This window comes from Lipophrys pholis (genome assembly GCF_963383615.2).
Source record: "Lipophrys pholis genome assembly, chromosome: 22".
In the NCBI taxonomy this organism is placed as follows: Eukaryota; Metazoa; Chordata; class Actinopteri; order Blenniiformes; family Blenniidae; genus Lipophrys; species Lipophrys pholis.
Window position 1 is genome coordinate 21,182,231 of NC_137644.1, and position 19,928 is coordinate 21,202,158.

The 19,928-nt window shown below is 47.8% G+C and overlaps 1 protein-coding gene across 5 annotated transcripts in view; it reads right to left on the reverse strand.

The window, feature by feature from the left end:
• The window catches only part of kcnc2 (potassium voltage-gated channel, Shaw-related subfamily, member 2), a gene marked incomplete at its 3' end in the record, with an annotated part of 72,091 nt that extends 67,513 nt beyond the window's left edge, over positions 1-4,578 (reverse strand). For all 5 annotated transcript variants that reach the window (XM_080491651.1, XM_080491648.1, XM_080491650.1 and 2 more), the window contains exon 1: positions 3,877-4,578. In XM_080491651.1, coding sequence (XP_080347777.1) covers positions 3,877-4,431 — 555 coding nt within the window. In that variant the 5' untranslated portion in view covers positions 4,432-4,578. The remainder of the gene's footprint in view (positions 1-3,876) is intronic.
• Between the last annotated feature and the right edge of the window lie 15,350 nt (positions 4,579-19,928).

Genomic DNA, 19,928 nt, shown 5'->3' on the forward strand with positions numbered 1-19,928 from the left:
TGTCTTGCTGGACGTACGAAGACGCCGCTACAACAAGAAGAGACACGCTGGACGTATGAAGACGCTGCTAAAACAAGAAGAGACATGCTGGACATAAGAAGACGCCGCTACAACAAGAAGAGACACGCTGGACGTATGAAGACGCTGCTAAAACAAGAAGAGACATGCTGGACATAAGAAGACGCCGCTACAACAAGAAGAGACACGCTGGACGTATGAAGACGCTGCTACAACAAGAAGAGACATGCTGGACGTACGAAGATGCCGCTACAACAAGAAGAGACACGCTGGACGTATGAAGACGCTGCTACAACAAGAAGAGACATGCTGGACGTATGAAGACGCCGCTACAACAAGAAGAGACACGCTGGACGTATGAAGACGCTGCTACAACAAGAAGAGACATGCTGGACATAAGAAGACGCCGCTACAACAAGAAGAGACATGCTGGACGTATGAAGACGCTGCTACAACAAGAAGAGACACGCTGGACATAAGAAGACGCCGCTACAACAAGAAGAGACACGCTGGACGTATGAAGACGCTGCTACAACAAGAAGAGACACGCTGGACATAAGAAGACGCCGCTACAACAAGAAGAGACACGCTGGACGTATGAAGACGCTGCTACAACAAGAAGAGACACGCTGGACATAAGAAGACGCCGCTACAACAAGAAGAGACATGCTGGACGTATGAAGACGCTGCTACAACAAGAAGAGACATGCTGGACATAAGAAGACGCCCCTACAACAAGAAGAGACATGCTGGACGTATGAAGACGCTGCTACAACAAGAAGAGACATGCTGGACGTATGAAGACGCTGCTACAACAAGAAGAGACACGCTGGACGTATGAAGACGCTGCTACAACAAGAAGAGACACGCTGGACATAAGAAGACGCTGCTACAACAAGAAGAGACATGCTGGACGTATGAAGACGCTGCTACAACAAGAAGAGACACGCTGGACATAAGAAGACGCCGCTACAACAATAAGAGACACGCTGGACGTATGAAGACGCTGCTACAACAAAAAGAGACACGCTGGACGTAAGAAGACGCCGCTACAACAAGAAGAGACACGCTGGACGTATGAAGACGCTGCTACAACAAGAAGAGACACGCTGGACGTATGAAGACGCTGCTACAACAAGAAGAGACATGCTGGACGTACGAAGACGCCGCTACAACAAGAAGAGACATGCTGGACGTACGAAGACGCCGCTACAACAAGAAGAGACATGCTGGACGTATGAAGACGCTGCTACAACAAGAAGAGACACGCTGGACGTATGAAGACGCTGCTACAACAAGAAGAGACATGCTGGACATAAGAAGACGCCGCTACAACAAGAAGAGACATGCTGGACGTATGAAGACGCTGCTACAACAAGAAGAGACATGCTGGACGTATGAAGACGCTGCTACAACAAGAAGAAACATGCTGGACATAAGAAGACGCCGCTACAACAAGAAGAGACATGCTGGACGTATGAAGACGCTGCTACAACAAGAAGAGACACGCTGGACATAAGAAGACGCCCCTACAACAAGAAGAGACATGCTGGACGTATGAAGACGCTGCTACAACAAGAAGAGACACGCTGGACGTATGAAGACGCCGCTACAACAAGAAGAGACACGCTGGACGTATGAAGACGCTGCTACAACAAGAAGAGACACGCTGGACGTATGAAGACGCTGCTACAACAAGAAGAGACACGCTGGACATAAGAAGACGCCGCTACAACAAGAAGAGACATGCTGGACGTATGAAGACGCTGCTACAACAAGAAGAGACATGCTGGACATAAGAAGACGCCCCTACAACAAGAAGAGACATGCTGGACGTATGAAGACGCTGCTACAACAAGAAGAGACATGCTGGACGTATGAAGACGCTGCTACAACAAGAAGAGACATGCTGGACGTATGAAGACGCTGCTACAACAAGAAGAGACATGCTGGACATAAGAAGACGCCCCTACAACAAGAAGAGACATGCTGGACGTATGAAGACGCTGCTACAACAAGAAGAGACATGCTGGACGTATGAAGACGCTGCTACAACAAGAAGAGACATGCTGGACGTATGAAGACGCTGCTACAACAAGAAGAGACACGCTGGACATAAGAAGACGCCGCTACAACAATAAGAGACACGCTGGACGTATGAAGACGCTGCTACAACAAGAAGAGACATGCTGGACGTATGAAGACGCTGCTACAACAAGAAGAGACACGCTGGACGTATGAAGACGCTGCTACAGCAAGAAGAGACATGCTGGACGTATGAAGACGCTGCTACAACAAGAAGAGACACGCTGGACATAAGAAGACGCCGCTACAACAAGAAGAGACATGCTGGACGTATGAAGACGCTGCTACAACAAGAAGAGACACGCTGGACGTATGAAGACGCTGCTACAACAAGAAGAGACATGCTGGACATAAGAAGACGCCGCTACAACAAGAAGAGACATGCTGGACGTATGAAGACGCTGCTACAACAAGAAGAGACACGCTGGACATAAGACGCTGCTACAACAAGAAGAGACACGCTGGACGTACGAGGGCTTGACAATAATCTCACTTATGGCAGCTCTTTGAAGGGTTCAAGGAAATGTCAAGGAAACTATTTGGATTTTCAAGTGAAAATGATCAGTTTTACAATTAAAACTACACAAGATTTCATGTTACTTATTTCAACTTACTTATCAAGAACATTAGAATTCTAAATAATACATGTTTTTCTTTGTTATTGTGGCCCAGAAAGGAGCCACATCATCCTGTCAAGTGCTATTGCTTGATAAATACAGATAAATAATGATGCTACTTACATGGTTGTCTCTAAAATGTGGCTTGTATTTATATTATTTGATGAACATTTTTTTTTCAAAAGAATCATTTCATATATATATAGAAAATTGTATCATCTGCCTACAGTGCCAAAGAATGGTCACATGAACGTAGGGAGGAGTTAGGAAATCACTAAATGAACCATATTACACTAAGACACACCTGAAGCCTTTCAGAGTAAAAGCACCAAACAATTCGTTGCCAAAGACACAATTCAGAAATAAATGAGACAGATTTGACTATTTTTTCCTCCCCAACGTATCCTTGTTCAACTTTTATTCTCAAGGCTTTAAGTCTTGTGCACAGTGTCTCTGTTCCTTTAAATGTGCAGCAGCACTATTAGGAGATAAAGGTGGTTTGTTAGAATCACGTCAAATAACAAAGAGCTGCTGCATCACTGCCGTCACACAGCCTGACCTTTCAGCTGCGCCCCCTGCTGGCCTGATGGAGAGGCTTCAGCTCAATCACCCCCAGACCTCACATCCAGCATCAGTGTGTGTGTGTGTGTGTGTGTGTGTGTGTGTGTGTGTGTGTGTGTGTGTGTGTGTGTGTGTGTGTGTGTGTGTGTGTGTGTGTGTGTGTGTGTGTGTCTGTCACAAAGAACCGACCTGCATCCATTCCCAGCAACAAAACACACATTTATTCAGTCTTATGAGGGAGACGTTTCTAAAAATCAGTTTCAGATTCAAGATGCAACTTCTGAAAAAATCAGCAGCAGGACAGCACACGCTAACCCCTAACACACACACACACACACACACACACACACACACACACACACACACACACACACACACACACACACACACAATCTGCTCATCTGGAGGTCAGATGATCCAAACTGTTCAAATCAGCTTCAGACCAGGAAGGTGGATTTTGAGGACAGTTCAGTAACTTGTTCACCTGGTTAGAGGAGCTGCTGTGTGTTTTATGAATGAAGTGGGGGGGTCGGGGGGGTCGGGGGGGTTGGGGGGTGAACGGGAGTGTCGCGGTCTCAGCTCTGTGCGCGCTCACCCTGGCCGCCCGGGACGAGTAGGGATCTTCGAATAGATTCCAGATCACCGGCTGCCACTTCCTCCACAGGCTCACGTTCACGTCCACGGCCACGTCCTCGATCCCAAGCCGCTTCCCGATCTCGTCGTCGTCCTCGCCGGTGTCCACGTTGAGCTCAAAGACGTCCAGAGCCTCCTCCGCGTCCCGGTGCTGCCGGTAGGTCATCCAGCAGCACGGCTCCACGTCCGTCTCATCGATGCCCCAGAAGGACAGCTCCTCCTCGAACAGCGGCCCGCACACGTCCGCCGGGCAGTGCAGCTTCCCGGTACGGTAGTAGTTCAGCACGTAGGCGAAGACGCCCGGGTGACGGTCGAAGAAGTACTCGTTGGTCCGCGAGTTGTACTCGATGAAGCCGGGGACTTGTTGCAGCTGATCCAGCACCGAGTCCAGGTCCGAGTCGGAGGCGAGCAGGGCCAGGCGCGTCCCCGGCAGCGTCTTCAGGGTGCTTTTGTACGTCTCGTGCCTGGTGCCACCGACGTTGAGGATTATCCTCTCGTTGTCGTCAAACTTGCCCATCGCTCCGTTTCAGACATGACTTGATGCAAAGCGGGGGAAGTTGGCGACGGCAGCGGCGAGCGCAAGGCGCGCGCGCACACACACACCCGCAATCCTCCGGATCCTCTCAGCCGCCGCTGGCGCGACTCTTCCCGAATCCGACGAGAGCGTCCATCATGTTTTGGTTCTGTGTTTGTGTCCCACAGTCCGTCCTCTTGGAGATCTCCAGTCAGACTGCGCCACGCTGCACCGCGCCGCGCCGCGCGCTGCGCTGCGTCCTGCCCCTCTCCAAGACGCACGAGCGCTCCGTCAGCGTCGAGCTCGTTCCTCACAATCCTGGAACGCAACAAGCAAGAGTCCCTCAAATAACAAACAAGAAAACCCCACCTTGCACGTCATTACGTGGCTGATTTCTCTCCGCCTGCTGGAGGAGGATCAGGAGGATCAGGAGGATCAGGAGGATCAGAATAAAGCAACACCACAGAGGAGGAACGAATTCAGCTCCAAACAGAGTGAATGAAGCTTCAACAGGTCAGCAGCTGCTTCACTCACATTACCAGGGTCATTGGATGAAATACTGTCATTTATTTCTATAAATCATGTGCAGGTACAATCTCAGTGTCATTTCATTCCCTGCATTTGTGAAGCAGGGGCAGCTCTAAAGAATAGAGGGACGAGGGGCCACGAGTTATTTTATTCTTTTGTTACTGATCCAGAAAACCTTTAGGGTATAAAATCAGCCCAAAGATAATCATGTACAAAACGAATAAATGAGCATGCAGTGGGGTTTGGAGGGGTGAGGGTTAATGGAAGTGACAGGGGGGTGGAGGGCAGAGCTTGGAATTGATATTTTAAAGTGAGTAAATGAGCTTTTTAAAGTATTTTTAAAGGAATTTATTCCAGAATTTCTTTTATTTGTACTACCATCTTATAGGCACATTAACACTGTGTAATAAATGTACCTCAAGACAAAGATATACCAAAACATCTTTATGAGTTTAAATGATTCCAGCTCACCTTATTCAGCTACGCCCACTTTCAATTCTCTCGTCTTCTGTATTTTGTCTTAAGCATTCTGAAGATGACATTGTGGTGGACGGAGGCGCAGTGGTTTGATCTCATCTGTAGAAGTACCATCAAAGGGAACAAACTACACTGGTACCACGATATTAAAGTGGGAAAACATGAAAACTGAGCTGAGATGATCGACGGCATCATGTTGCCTCATCTTGTTTTAATTCTAACCAGAGAGGACGACTGAGAAAAGACTGTGGGAACTTCACTTTCAGAGTACTGAGGTGTACCAGTATCTACACAGTAGAACTATGAGTACTGCGGTGTACCAGTATCTCCACAGTAGAACTATGAGTACTGAGGTGTACCAGTATCTCCACAGTAGAACTATGAGTACTGAGGTGTACCAGTATCTCCACAGTAGAGAGGTGAGCTGTGTGCAGTTATCCAGAGAATCAGTTCAGGCTGGTCTGAATAGTCATTTATTACAGCCCATTTGTTTGTAAAGGAAATATTGAGTGCAGCTAATGAAGCCATTCAGAACCAATCAGTTCCACGAACCTCCTGAAACGTCCTGCTGCAGCAGCAGAGGCTGAACCTCTTCAGGAGCTTCTCCTTCTGGATCACAAACAGCCTTTCTTCATAACTAGTGACAGATAGAATGTAAACAATGGCACATGGCACCAGGAGAGGAAGCACCTCCTCCTCCTCCCAGGATGGGCATGTGGGCGGAGCCAGCCCAGCTCCCTGAACCCAGCAGATTCTGAATGCAGCTCTAATGATGGAATCTGTAAACAGCTGGAAATCAAGGGCAAGCTGGATTTGGGGCACAAAACCTTGAATACAATGTTTTTGGAGCAATAGGAACCATGTGAAAGTGTTGGAAAGTTGTGTGGTGTGACTCCTTTAAGCCAAGTAACTAAAGACAAAGTCAAACTAATCAAGTTCAAGAGCAACAAGTTTCAGCCACAGCTATGATAAACTGAGTTACAGATCTAGAAAATAACAAACAGCTGCAGTCGGTCAGGTTTGGATTTCATCTTCTGCAAAACCCAAAGAAATCCTTGTAGACGCATTACTGCACTCCCAATGTGATACAACTTTTGTTCTCAGTGAAGGTGCAGACTCGCTAGAGACACACCAAGAAGCTGTCAAACTGGAACTATGGACTATGGCTTCCCAGACTACAAGATCTTCACGTTGATGGTTTTACCTCCAGCCAGAGAATCACTCTACCTCCAACATACACGCAAGAGTTTATTCCAGCCAATAAAGCTCACATTCCAACGGATAAGACGGCAAAGGCATGGCCACATTTGGAACACCTACAATCAGAATTTGCACCTCTGCAAGATTGTGAAGTTGGATTGTTGATTGGATACGACTGCTCCCGAGTTCTCCTCCCAAGAGAAACTGTGTCAGGCAAAGAAGGCCAGCCGGACGCTCAGCACACAGGTCTGGGTTGGAACTACGGAGACATGATTGGAATCAGTCATCGCATGATTGTTAAAAAGGTCATTCCAGAGCTCAAGCCATCTGTAACGCTTCAGAACAAGGTCCACTATGGAACCAGAACAATGGTAACTGACGTCACTCCTTCAGACATTATCGAAGCACTCGAGGCTGATTTCTCTGAAAAGGCCATGGAGGACAATTCTGTCTCAAGAAGATTTAAAGTTTCTCACACGGCTCAGAGAAATCATCAAACAAAACAAATGCAACCATTATGAGACACCATTACCACTTCGTGATGAAAGACCCAAGTTACCAAACCGCAAGATGTGTGTAATACATCGCTTGAAGTGTCTGGAAAAGAAAACTTACTGCAACGACTACACAAACTTCATGAATGACATCATCTCAAGAGGTGACGCAGAAAAGGTCCCCAATGAAAAACAGTCCTGCATGGTTCATCCCACACCATGGGGTCTATCACCCCCACCAACCAGGACAGATCACAGTAGTATTTCATGCCTCTGCTAAGTACTAAGACACCCCTCTTAACGACCACCTGTTGACTGGTCCTGACCTGACCAACACTTTGGTGGGCATTCTTTGTCGTTTTCGCAAAAGTTCTGCCAATTCATGTGTGATATAGAGCGAATGTTTCACCATTTCCACGTCAAAAAGGAGTATCAGGATTACTTCAGTTTTCTTTGGTAGGAGGAGGGAGAGTTGGAAGTTTGACCAGCAGTCTATGGAATGAGAGTTCCTCTATGTGGAGCAGAGTCTTCTCCAGGCGGCGCCAACTTCAGCCTGAAACACCTCGCAGCCCAAGGACGAGGTTGATTCCAAGACAACGCCATACACTTCATACACAGAAACTTTTATGTCCATGATGGTTTGGCAAGTGAAGCCATTCAACTTATCAAAGACTCAAGAAAGCTGTGCTCTACAGGAAAGTTAAGACTCCACAAGTTTGTGTCAAATAATGGAAGTGCTATGTCAACTATTCCAGAAGAAGAGCATGCCTCAGTAAAAGACATGGACATTTTTCTCAGTTTACTACGCATTGAAAGACTCTTGGAGTAGAATGTTCCATCACATCAGACACTTTCAAGTTCAGAGTTCAAGTCAAGTCGAACCCACTGACAAGAAGAGCTGTACTTTCCACCGTGGCCCCAATTTACCATCCCTTAGGCTTTATCGCACCGTTTGTCCTTCTAGGCAAGCAGATTCTCCAAAAAATGTGCAGAAATAAAGATTACTGGGGTCAAGAACTTCCAGGGCACCCAGAACCCCAGTGGGAGTCCTGGATCACAGATCTTCCAAGTTTAACCGACGTACAGATTGAAAGATGTTTCATTCCTGCAGAAGTCAAAAGCTACGAGCTTCATCACTTTTCACATGCCGGTGTGAGTGGATATGGATATGGATATATGTACTTAGCTTCGAGTCATTAACCAATCACATCAAGTCCACTGTTGCTTAGCAATGGCCAAGTCAAGAGTCTCACCCACGAGTGTCACCACTATCCCCCGACTCGAGCTCTCAGCAGCAGTTGTTGCAGTTGCAGTTAGAGTCATCGATCTACTCAGAGTATAAATTTCAAACACTCCAGAGTTTTTCTGGACAGATTCCACCATCGTTCTCGGCGACACAAAGAATGATGCCAGAAGGTTTCAAGTGTTTGGAGCTAATCACATACAAAGAATCAAGACAAGCACCAGAGCAGGACAGTGGACGCATCGCGTCAGAGCAGAACCCTGCAGACTCTGCTTCTCGAGGCTTAACTGCAGCTCAACTCAGGCCTGTGATTGGTTCAAGGGACCATCGTTCCTCTGGGAAAGGAACCTACCGGATCAAGATACCAAGGTGAGAGAGGTCAAACAAAATGATCCAGAACTACGCCAGGCCTTTGGACCAGAGATGCAAAAGAAGAGCGACCTATTCTCAACAGATTGGAGAACCTTTCAGACTGGACCAGATTGATAAAGGCACTCACACTCTGGAGAACAAAAGTCAAGAAACATACAAAAACCAAAGAAAGCACAAGTTTGGAAGAAATACATAAAACAGTACTGTTTGTCATTCAACCCGTTCAAGAACAAGCTCTCGCAGAAGATATGAAGAGTCTGAAGTCAAAGAAAACAGTTTCAAAGACCAAAGGTGGTCAACGACAAAATTAGGCTCATTTCTGGATGAAGACGGATCCTCTGAGTTGGCGCCCGTTTCAGTCGAGCAGTGCTACACCCACATGTGAAGCATCCAGCAATACTCCCCGAGAACAGTGATATATTAACTTTACTAATCAGATATTATCATTCAAAGCTTCAACACCAAAGTGGCGAAGTGACGATGAATGGACGGTGGGTGGATCCTTGGAAGCAGCCGTGCAGTTTCATCACATATCTTCAAATGTGTCAGGTGTCGCAAATACAGAAGGAAAACCGAGAACCAAAGTCTGGGAGGGTGGCCAGTGGACCGGACAGAACCTACTCCACCCTTTACTGATGTTGTAATGGATGGTTTTGGACTGATTTACATCAAAGATGGACAAAAAGAGCTCAAGAGATATGGACTCATACTAACATATTGAAGCATTCCTCAATGCTTTGCTAGCGTTCATTGCAATCAGAGGGAATATAAACTGAGGTGCGACAGAGGAACCAGTTTTGTTGGTGCACAGAGAGCGTTTGCAAATCACATGAGAGATAAGGACCAGGAGAAAGTCAAAGTACCTGGATGTGAATTTCTCATGAATGCCCCATCAGAAAGCCACATTGGCAGAGAGGGAAAGGCAGATAAGGACCACCCGTAGGGTTCTTTCAGCTATTCTTGATCAGTCAGCAAAGAGGCTCCACAGTACATCTTTGAGAACCCTGTTGTACCAAGTTATCATCAGTAGGCCACTCTCTGTGGAACATTTGAACGATCCAACAGGCCCTGAACCGTTAACGCCCAACCACATTCTTACTATGTAGTCAACAACTGTTCAACCTCCACCAGGAGAGTTCATCAAAGAAGACTTGTATCTTCAAAGGAGATGGAGAAGAGTACAACATTTGGCCAGTGAGTTTGGATCCGCTGGAGGAAAGAATATTTGACAGAAATGGAATGCACACAGAAGAGATGTGAAGATAAAGGATGTTGTGATTCTCTACACCACGTAATGAATGGAAGCCAAAGTCACAGGTGTTTATCCTGGAAAAGATATGAAGTTTTGGTTAGTGAAAGGACATATGGCAACCATGGTAAACTCCCGACCAAGACGTTTCATGAGAAAGACCAATACACAAGGTTATTGTTTTGCTGGAAGCAGGTGAAGGTTTTAGTTATTTTTCATGTTCACATGATATGTCAGTTTGATTTAAGGGATAGAAACCCCACAGTAAGAAGTGTAAGACTTGCTGGGAGTGGAACTGCCACATTTTCATTCCCATGTATTTTGTGTGTGTTTTTTTGTTATGGTTGAGTTCCACCAGGGGGCGCAGTAATACCAAGTGAGCCTTTGTGTGCCGAGAGGAGATAAAGAGAAGAAGCGATCTTATGTAGGAAGTGTGATGAGGCGTGGGACTGACACCAAAGTTTCAAAGTAAGTCCAAGTCAAAAGAAGAGAGAAGAAAGGAGGAATTGCATTTGTCTGTTTATTTGTGGACCAAGTTTTGCTTGTCGATCGTCTTTATTTTCATTTAAAGCTCCTTGTTGTCTTGTCTGTGTTTCTAAGTTTTCATGGTGGCGTGTCAGTGCATCGAGTCTCCTGATTCAATAAACCATCAGTGAGGAAACCACTTGTGTCCGTCTGTACCAGGAGGAGTTCTACCAACTGGAATCAGAGTAACTGGAATCAATGTAACTGGAATCAGAGTAACTGGAATAAAAAGAATGTTTTGACTGATAGATTATTCTGAGGGATTCAACAATGAGTTAGACTTCAACCTTGACATTTTAAGGGATTTCAGGGATGTGATTTTGTGTTTTCATTTCAGAAATTGTTGCATTTACTCCCGTGTATAGAAAACAATATGCAGAGGTGGAAAGTAATGAATTACATTTACTGACATTACTGTAATTGAGTAGTTTATTTAAGTAATATGTAATTTTACAACTAGTTTTGAAAAAGGTAGTTTAATTTTTCTCGTACTTTACTGAAGTACTTTTATGAGTAAAGTATAAAATGTATTGGCAATCCCTCCCGTTACCGAGGAAAGCAATGAGGAATCCGGTTTGGTTAAAGACAACAGAGATGAGAACTGGAGTCATGTGACTTGGACTTGACTGTCGAGGATTTCACGATTTCAGTTTTAATATAAATATAAAAATAGGCTTCAGGCTTCAGCCAATCACTGGATGGAATTCTGTCCCTCAGCCAATCAGAGGAGGGCGGGTCAGTAAACCAGGAAGTGACGGCATGGCAGCTCACTGTCTCAGCTTTAATAATAAATGAGTGGAATCCAGCAGGTAAGGAGGTGTTCACCTGCTGCTCTCTGATTGGACCATCCTTCACACACCTGCAGTAACTTGGTACTGGAGGAAGAGGGAAGAACTCAAAGATCAGCGGAGGAACTTCAGTTCCAATGAAAGGTAAGATGATAATACAATTATTTAAATGAAATGTTTGACACATGATCTGCATGGAGACGCTGCCTGTTGCTCTGATTTCATTCCCTCTTTCTTCATCACTTTTGGTTTCTTTCTTCCTGGTGTGTTGGTGAGTTTTACTGGTGTGTCGGTGAGTTTTACTGGTGTGTCGGTGAGTTTTACTGGTGTGTCGGTGAGTTTTACTGGTGTGTTGGTGAGTTTTACTGGTGTGTCGGTGAGTTTTACTGGTGTGTTGGTGAGTTTTACTGGTGTGTCGGTGAGTTTTACTGGTGTGTTGGTGAGTTTTACTGGTGTGTTGGTGAGTTTTACTGGTGTGTTGGTGAGTTTTACTGGAGTGTCAGTGAGTTTTACTGGTGTGTTGGTGAGTTTTACTGGTGTGTTGGTGAGTTTTACTGGAGTGTCAGTGAGTTTTACTGGTGTGTTGGTGAGTTTTACTGGAGTGTCAGTGAGTTTTACTGGTGTGTTGGTGAGTTTTACTGGTGTGTCAGTGAGTTTTACTGGTGTGTTGGTGAGTTTTACTGGAGTGTCGGTGAGTTTTATTGGTGTGTTGGTGAGTTTTACTGGTGTGTCGGTGAGTTTTACTGGTGTGTTGGTGAGTTTTACTGGTGTGTCGGTGAGTTTTACTGGTGTGTCAGTGAGTTTTACTGGTGTGTCGGTGAGTTTTACTGGTGTGTCAGTGAGTTTTATTGGTGTGTCAGTGAGTTTTATTGGTGTGTTGGTGAGTTTTACTGGTGTGTCAGTGAGTTTTACTGGTGTGTCGGTGAGTTTTACTGTGAGTTTTACTGTGAGTTTTATTGGTGTGTCAGTGAGTTTTACTGTGAGTTTTATTGGTGTGTCAGTGAGTTTTACTGGTGTGTCGGTGAGTTTTACTGGTGTGTCAGTGAGTTTTACTGTGAGTTTTACTGTGAGTTTTACTGGTGTGTCGGTGAGTTTTACTGGTGTGTCGGTGAGTTTTACTGGTGTGTCAGTGAGTTTTACTGGTGTGTCAGTGAGTTTTACTGTGAGTTTTACTGGTGTGTCAGTGAGTTTTACTGGTTTGATATTTCCGAATCACTAGACAAAGTCAACTCCCTGGTTTATTTCTCATCACACGTTGAAGTGAGGCATCAGGTCACCTGGTAGGTTCACTCTGAGAACACTGAGTTTGGTGACGGGACTCATTCCACCGCCAGAGCTGCAGGGACGCTCCAATCGGTCTGGTGTTGAGTTGGTTCATGCTGCTCTAATGAGGCCGTTCATCACACACCATGAAACATGGCCGACGACACCGGGCCCACAAGCCTGGTACTTGTTCTGAACCAGACGGAAGCAAACAGCACCTGGGGAACGTCTCCTCTCCCCGCCTGTAAGATCACCGCTAGAAATAGAGCAGCCAGATTGTTGATCTTTATCAGCAACTGGGCAGAGATGAAGGAAGTGTGTTGGAGAGCCAATGTCCTCTGCCAGAGCTCCAAACAGGGTCACAGTGAGATGGGGGGGGGGGGGGGGACACCCAGAGCTGACTTTACAGAGCTCCAAACAGGGTCACAGTGAGATGGGGGACGGGGACGGACACCCAGAGCTGACTTTACAGAGCTCCAAACAGCGAGATGGGGGGCGGGACACCCAGAGCTGACTTTACATTTCCTTTGAAAAATGAAAACGACTCATGAGGAGGGGGTTTCTTCTCTTTACTTCCTCAGTGGAAAAAGAGACATTTGAAGTTCCAGTTGTCCTTTTTTGAAAAACATGTATGGGAATTGTGCTTTTCATATTTTTCAGATACTTACAGAAGGTTCCAAACCAACAACATAAATAATTAGTCTGTCGTCACAATAAGAGCTGCCTGTGTTTCTAAAGACAGTTTACCATGTGGAGTCTGGCCTTCATGAACAGAAGCTCAATGTACCAGCCAAAGCTGAAGTGTCCTGCTGACGATAGGTTGCTGAGGAGAGGAAGAAGGGAGAGAGGAGAGGAAGAAGGGAGAGAGGAGAGGAAGATGGGAGAGAGGAGAGGAAGAAGGGAGAGAGGAGAGGAAGATGGGAGAGAGGAGAGGAAGAAGGGAGAGAGGAGAGGAAGATGGGAGAGAGGAGAGGAAGATGGGAGAGAGGAGAGGAAGAAGGGAGAGAGGAGAGGAAGATGGGAGAGAGGAGAGGAAGATGGGAGAGAGGAGAGGAAGATGGGAGAGAGGAGAGGAAGAAGGGAGAGAGGAGAGGAGGAAGATGGGAGAGAGGAGAGGATGAAGGGAGAGAAGAGAGGAAGAAGGGAGAGAGGAGAGGAGGAAGGAGGAGAGGAAGATGGGAGAGAGGAGAGGAGGAAGGGAGAGAAGAGAGGAGGAAGGGAGAGAGGAGAGGAAGAAGGGAGAGAGGAGAGGAAGATGGGAGAGAGGAGAGGAGGAAGGGAGAGAGGAGAGGAGGAAGGGAGAGAAGAGAGGAGGAAGGGAGAGAGGAGAGGAGGAAGGGAGAGAGGAGAGGAAGAAGGGAGAGAGGAGAGGAAGATGGGAGAGAGGAGAGGAAGAAGGGAGAGAGGAGAGGAGGAAGGGAGAGAGGAGAGGAAGAAGGGGGAGAGGAAGATGGGAGAGAGGAGAGGAAGAAGGGAGAGGAGAGGAAGAAGGGAGAGAGGAGAGGAAGAAGGGAGAGAGGAGAGGAAGATGGGAGAGAGGAGAGGAAGAAGGGAGAGAGGAGAGGAAGATGGGAGAGAGGAGAGGAAGATGGGAGAGAGGAGAGGAAGAAGGGAGAGAGGAGAGGAGGAAGATGGGAGAGAGGAGAGGATGAAGGGAGAGAAGAGAGGAGGAAGGGAGAGAGGAGAGGAAGAAGGGAGAGAGGAGAGGAGGAAGGAGGAGAGGAAGATGGGAGAGAGGAGAGGAGGAAGGGAGAGAAGAGAGGAGGAAGGGAGAGAGGAGAGGAAGAAGGGAGAGAGGAGAGGAAGATGGGAGAGAGGAGAGGAGGAAGGGAGAGAGGAGAGGAGGAAGGGAGAGAAGAGAGGAGGAAGGGAGAGAGGAGAGGAGGAAGGGAGAGAGGAGAGGAAGAAGGGAGAGAGGAGAGGAAGATGGGAGAGAGGAGAGGAGGAAGGGAGAGAGGAGAGGAAGAAGGGGGAGAGGAAGATGGGAGAGAGGAGAGGAAGAAGGGAGAGGAGAGGAAGAAGGGAGAGAGGAGAGGAAGAAGGGAGAGAGGAGAGGAAGATGGGAGAGAGGAGAGGAGGAAGGGAGAGAAGAGAGGAGGAAGGGAGAGAGGAGAGGAAGAAGGGAGAGAGGAGAGCCGACAGAAGGAGAAGTGGAGGAGAGGATGAAGGGAGAGAGGAGAGGAAGAAGGGAGAGAGGAGAGGAGGAAGGGAGAGAGGAGAGGAAGAAGGGAGAGAGGAGAGGAGGAAGGGAGAGAGGAGAGGAAGATGGGAGAGAGGAGAGGAGGAAGGGAGAGAGGAGAGGAGGAAGGGAGAGAGGAGAGGAAGATGGGAGAGAGGAGAGGAGGAAGGGAGAGAGGAGAGGAAGAAGGGAGAGAGGAGAGGAGGAAGGGAGAGAGGAGAGGAAGAAGGGAGAGAGGAGAGCCGACAGAAGGAGAAGTGGAGGAGAGGAACATATTGATCACCAGAAGGGTTCATAGAAAGAAACTATAAACCTTTTCAATCATCAGTTGAGTGGATGGAAGTGGGTTAGTCTGCTGAATATCCACATGCAGGGTGCCCCAGGAGGCCACGGATTCTGCTGGCTTTCAAAATAAAGCACCTCAGTGCTGTCGGATGGATTCTGCTGGCTTTCAAAATAAAGCACCTTGGGGCAGTTTCTAAACGTACAAACAAAATGACTTGTGACGTATTTATGAAGTATCAATTACAATTTATGATAAACGTTTCATTACATTTCCAGATGTTTTTGGACCTGATTTTAGAGGTTTCATACGTCTTTTCCAGAATTTTTCAAGCAATTCTGAAAGAATAGAATAGATTAGAATTAAAATACTTTATTAATCGCTCCACACAGTACGGTACTCTGATGTTTAACTCCGGAGCTGAGAATACAATCTGTTTGACGGAAACCCAATAAATCCTGGTCACTGAGGCTCTGAAGGAGGTTCTGGTTCTGGTTCTGGTTCTGGTTCTGGTTCTGGTTCTGGTTCCAGGTCTGTTTGGCTCCAGGAGGGTTGATCTGGAATAATGATCTTAATAATAATGCTGACGCTGACAGAACTGCAGAACCATGAATTAATGGAAGCAGAACTTCTCCTGTCGTCACGGTGATGAATTAATATTCCAACAGGAAACCCACTGACACGGAGGAACCTCCTCCTCAGAACCTCCGCCTCAGAACCTCCTCCTCAGAACCTCCGCCTCAGAACCAGTGGAGGTAAAGTAAAAGAGGAGCAGTGAGGAATAATAAAGTGAGTGATCACAGCACCGTGCAGGTCTGCTTATACTGACCAATGAACTGATATTGTATAATCTCCTGAAGTCAGCATTAACAGTCAGGAAGGTTCTGGTTCTGGCTGCAGCAGCAGTGTTGCTTTGAGCTGCTGGGTTTTCGCCGGTTCCTCTCTAGCAGAACACACACTACAGGATTTCTCCTCGCAAATCCTGAACATGTTCATGATCTACAATCTCTCCTTACAAGACCTTCCGAGCGGATCGGACCGACAAAATCGCTCTTAACACCCCACACCGCAGGAAAATCAGACATCCGACAATCGGGCCTGTGCTCCAGATGTTCAGGAGGAGATCAGGACTAACATTGTCCCAGTTGTCCTGCAGTGTGTGCCGGCCTTCAGGAGTTTGGATCGTTCCAAAGCTTTGTTCTCCCTTTAAGAGCCGGTTTGTCCCCGACAGTCACGGCGTAGAGACGCTGCATGAAGCCACATGTTGGTGCAGAAACCATCATCCAGTCTTAAGAAGCATGAAACACTAAACGCCCGGAGCCAATCAAACACTACGCTCCGAATCCTCCGTGTCCATTGGGACAGTTCTAGCTTGTGAACCGGCTGTTTGACTCCCTGATTCTGAGGAACAATAAAGCAGGAAAAGCATCTTTCACTTCTTGAATGTGCCTGAGGATGAGAAGCTGCAGAGGCAGGAAGTTTCTCTCTGACTCCTTCAGCAACACTCCCAAAGGACTGATGACCGCTGCTGTTCTCAGTGTGAGAGGACGTCCTTAATAAACCCTGTCTCATGATGACCTGCCATTAGAGGACGTTCTTCTGTTGGACTGAGTGAAGACAGGACCTGCCATTAGAGGACGTTCTTCTGTTGGACTGAGTGAAGACAGGACCTGCCATTAGAGGACGTGCTTCTGTTGGACTGAGTGAAGACGGGACCTGCCATTAGAGGACGTGCTTCTGTTGGACTGAGTGAAGACGGGACCTGCCATTAGAGGACGTGCTTCTGTTGGACTGAGTGAAGACGGGACCTGCCATTAGAGGACGTGCTTCTGTTGGACTGAGTGAAGACGGGACCTGCCATTAGAGGACGTTCTTCTGTTGGACTGAGTGAAGACGGGACCTGCCATTAGAGGACGTTCTTCTGTTGGACTGAGTGAAGACGGGACCTGCCATTAGAGGACGTGCTTCTGTTGGACTGAGTGAAGACAGGACCTGCCATTAGAGGACGTGCTTCTGTTGGACTGAGTGAAGACAGGACCTGCCATTAGAGGACGTGCTTCTGTTGGACTGAGTGAAGACAGGACCTGCCATTAGAGGACGTGCTTCTGTTGGACTGAGTGAAGACAGGACCTGCCATTAGAGGACGTTCTTCTGTTGGACTGAGTGAAGACAGGACCTGCCATTAGAGGACGTTCTTCTGTTGGACTGAGTGAAGACGGGACCTGCCATTAGAGGACGTGCTTCTGTTGGACTGAGTGAAGACAGGACCTGCCATTAGAGGACGTGCTTCTGTTGGACTGAGTGAAGACAGGACCTGCCATTAGAGGACGTGCTTCTGTTGGACTGAGTGAAGACAGGACCTGCCATTAGAGGACGTGCTTCTGTTGGACTGAGTGAAGACGGGACCTGCCATTAGAGGACGTGCTTCTGTTGGACTGAGTGAAGACGGGACCTGCCATTAGAGGACGTTCTTCTGTTGGACTGAGTGAAGACGGGACCTGCCATTAGAGGACGTGCTTCTGTTGGACTGAGTGAAGACGGGACCTGCCATTAGAGGACGTGCTTCTGTTGGACTGAGTGAAGACGGGACCTGCCATTAGAGGACGTGCTTCTGTTGGACTGAGTGAAGACGGGACCTGCCATTAGAGGACGTTCTTCTGTTGGACTGAGTGAAGACGGGACCTGCCATTAGAGGACGTTCTTCTGTTGGACTGAGTGAAGACGGGACCTGCCATTAGAGGACGTGCTTCTGTTGGACTGAGTGAAGACAGGACCTGCCATTAGAGGACGTGCTTCTGTTGGACTGAGTGAAGACAGGACCTGCCATTAGAGGACGTGCTTCTGTTGGACTGAGTGAAGACAGGACCTGCCATTAGAGGACGTGCTTCTGTTGGACTGAGTGAAGACAGGACCTGCCATTAGAGGACGTTCTTCTGTTGGACTGAGTGAAGACGGGACCTGCCATTAGAGGACGTTCTTCTGTTGGACTGAGTGAAGACGGGACCTGCCATTAGAGGACGTTCTTCTGTTGGACTGAGTGAAGACGGGACCTGCCATTAGAGGACGTGCTTCTGTTGGACTGAGTGAAGACAGGACCTGCCATTAGAGGACGTGCTTCTGTTGGACTGAGTGAAGACAGGACCTGCCATTAGAGGACGTGCTTCTGTTGGACTGAGTGAAGACAGGACCTGCCATTAGAGGACGTGCTTCTGTTGGACTGAGTGAAGACAGGACCTGCCATTAGAGGACGTGCTTCTGTTGGACTGAGTGAAGACAGGACCTGCCATTAGAGGACGTTCTTCTGTTGGACTGAGTGAAGACGGGACCTGCCATTAGAGGACGTTCTTCTGTTGGACTGAGTGAAGACGGGACCTGCCATTAGAGGACGTGCTTCTGTTGGACTGAGTGAAGACGGGACCTGCCATTAGAGGACGTGCTTCTGTTGGACTGAGTGAAGACGGGACCTGCCATTAGAGGACGTGCTTCTGTTGGACTGAGTGAAGACGGGACCTGCCATTAGAGGACGTTCTTCTGTTGGACTGAGTGAAGACGGGACCTGCCATTAGAGGACGTGCTTCTGTTGGACTGAGTGAAGACGGGACCTGCCATTAGAGGACGTTCTTCTGTTGGACTGAGTGAAGACGGGACCTGCCATTAGAGGACGTTCTTCTGTTGGACTGAGTGAAGACGGGACCTGCCATTAGAGGACGTGCTTCTGTTGGACTGAGTGAAGACAGGACCTGCCATTAGAGGATGTTCTTCTGTTGGACTGAGTGAAGACAGGACCTGCCATTAGAGGACGTGCTTCTGTTGGACTGAGTGAAGACGGGACCTGCCATTAGAGGACGTTCTTCTTTTGGACTGAGTGAAGACGGGACCTGCAGAAAAGCACCAGAGCCACAACCTGAATCAGGCAGGCTTTATCTACTCAGTACTCACAGCCTTTGGTGCCACAATAGTCCTGTGGCGCCACCTGCAGGCTACATTCAGTATTTCAGTAGGTTTTTTGTTTCTTATAAAAATAATAATAATGCATGGGTTTTATTTATTTAGCTCCTTTCAGGACACTCGTTTTACATTGCATGATTCATTCACTCCACACTGGATGGTGGTAAACTACCTATGTACAGGACTCAGGAAACTGTATGTCCGTCCCTCCATCCGTCCCTCCGTCCGTCCCTCCATCCGTCCCTCCGTCCGTCCCTCCGTCCGTCCTCTGATTTGAAATGAAATGTGATGCAGCCACAGGGAGAACATGGAGGTCGGCCCCTGATTGTTCCAGGGTTAGGGTTAGGGGGTTAGAGGGGTTAGAGGGTTAGGGGGTTAGAGGGTTAGGGGGTTAGAGGGGTTAGGGGGTTAGAGGGTTAGAGGGTTAGGGTTAGAGGGTTAGGGGGTTAGAGGGTTAGAGGGTTAGGGTTAGGGGGTTAGAGGGTCAGGTAACCCATCCAGGGTTAGGGTTAGAGGGTTAGGGTGTTAGAGGGTTAGGGGGTTAGAGGGTTAGGGTTAGAGGGTCAGGTAACCCATCCAGGGTTAGGGTTAGGGGGTTAGAGGGGTTAGGGGGTTAGAGGGTTAGGGTTAGAGGGTTAGGGTTAGAGGGTTAGGGGGTTAGAGGGGTTAGAGGGTTAGGGGGTTAGAGGGTTAGAGGGTTAGGGTTAGGGGGTTAGAGGGTTAGAGGGTTAGGGTTAGGGGGTTAGAGGGTTAGGGTTAGAGGGTTAGGGGGTTAGAGGGGTTAGAGGGTTAGGGGGTTAGAGGGTTAGGGGGTTAGAGGGTTAGAGGGTTAGGGTTAGGGGGTTAGAGGGTCAGGTAACCCATCCAGGGTTAGGGTTAGAGGGTTAGGGTGTTAGAGGGTTAGGGGGTTAGAGGGTTAGGGTTAGAGGGTCAGGTAACCCATCCAGGGTT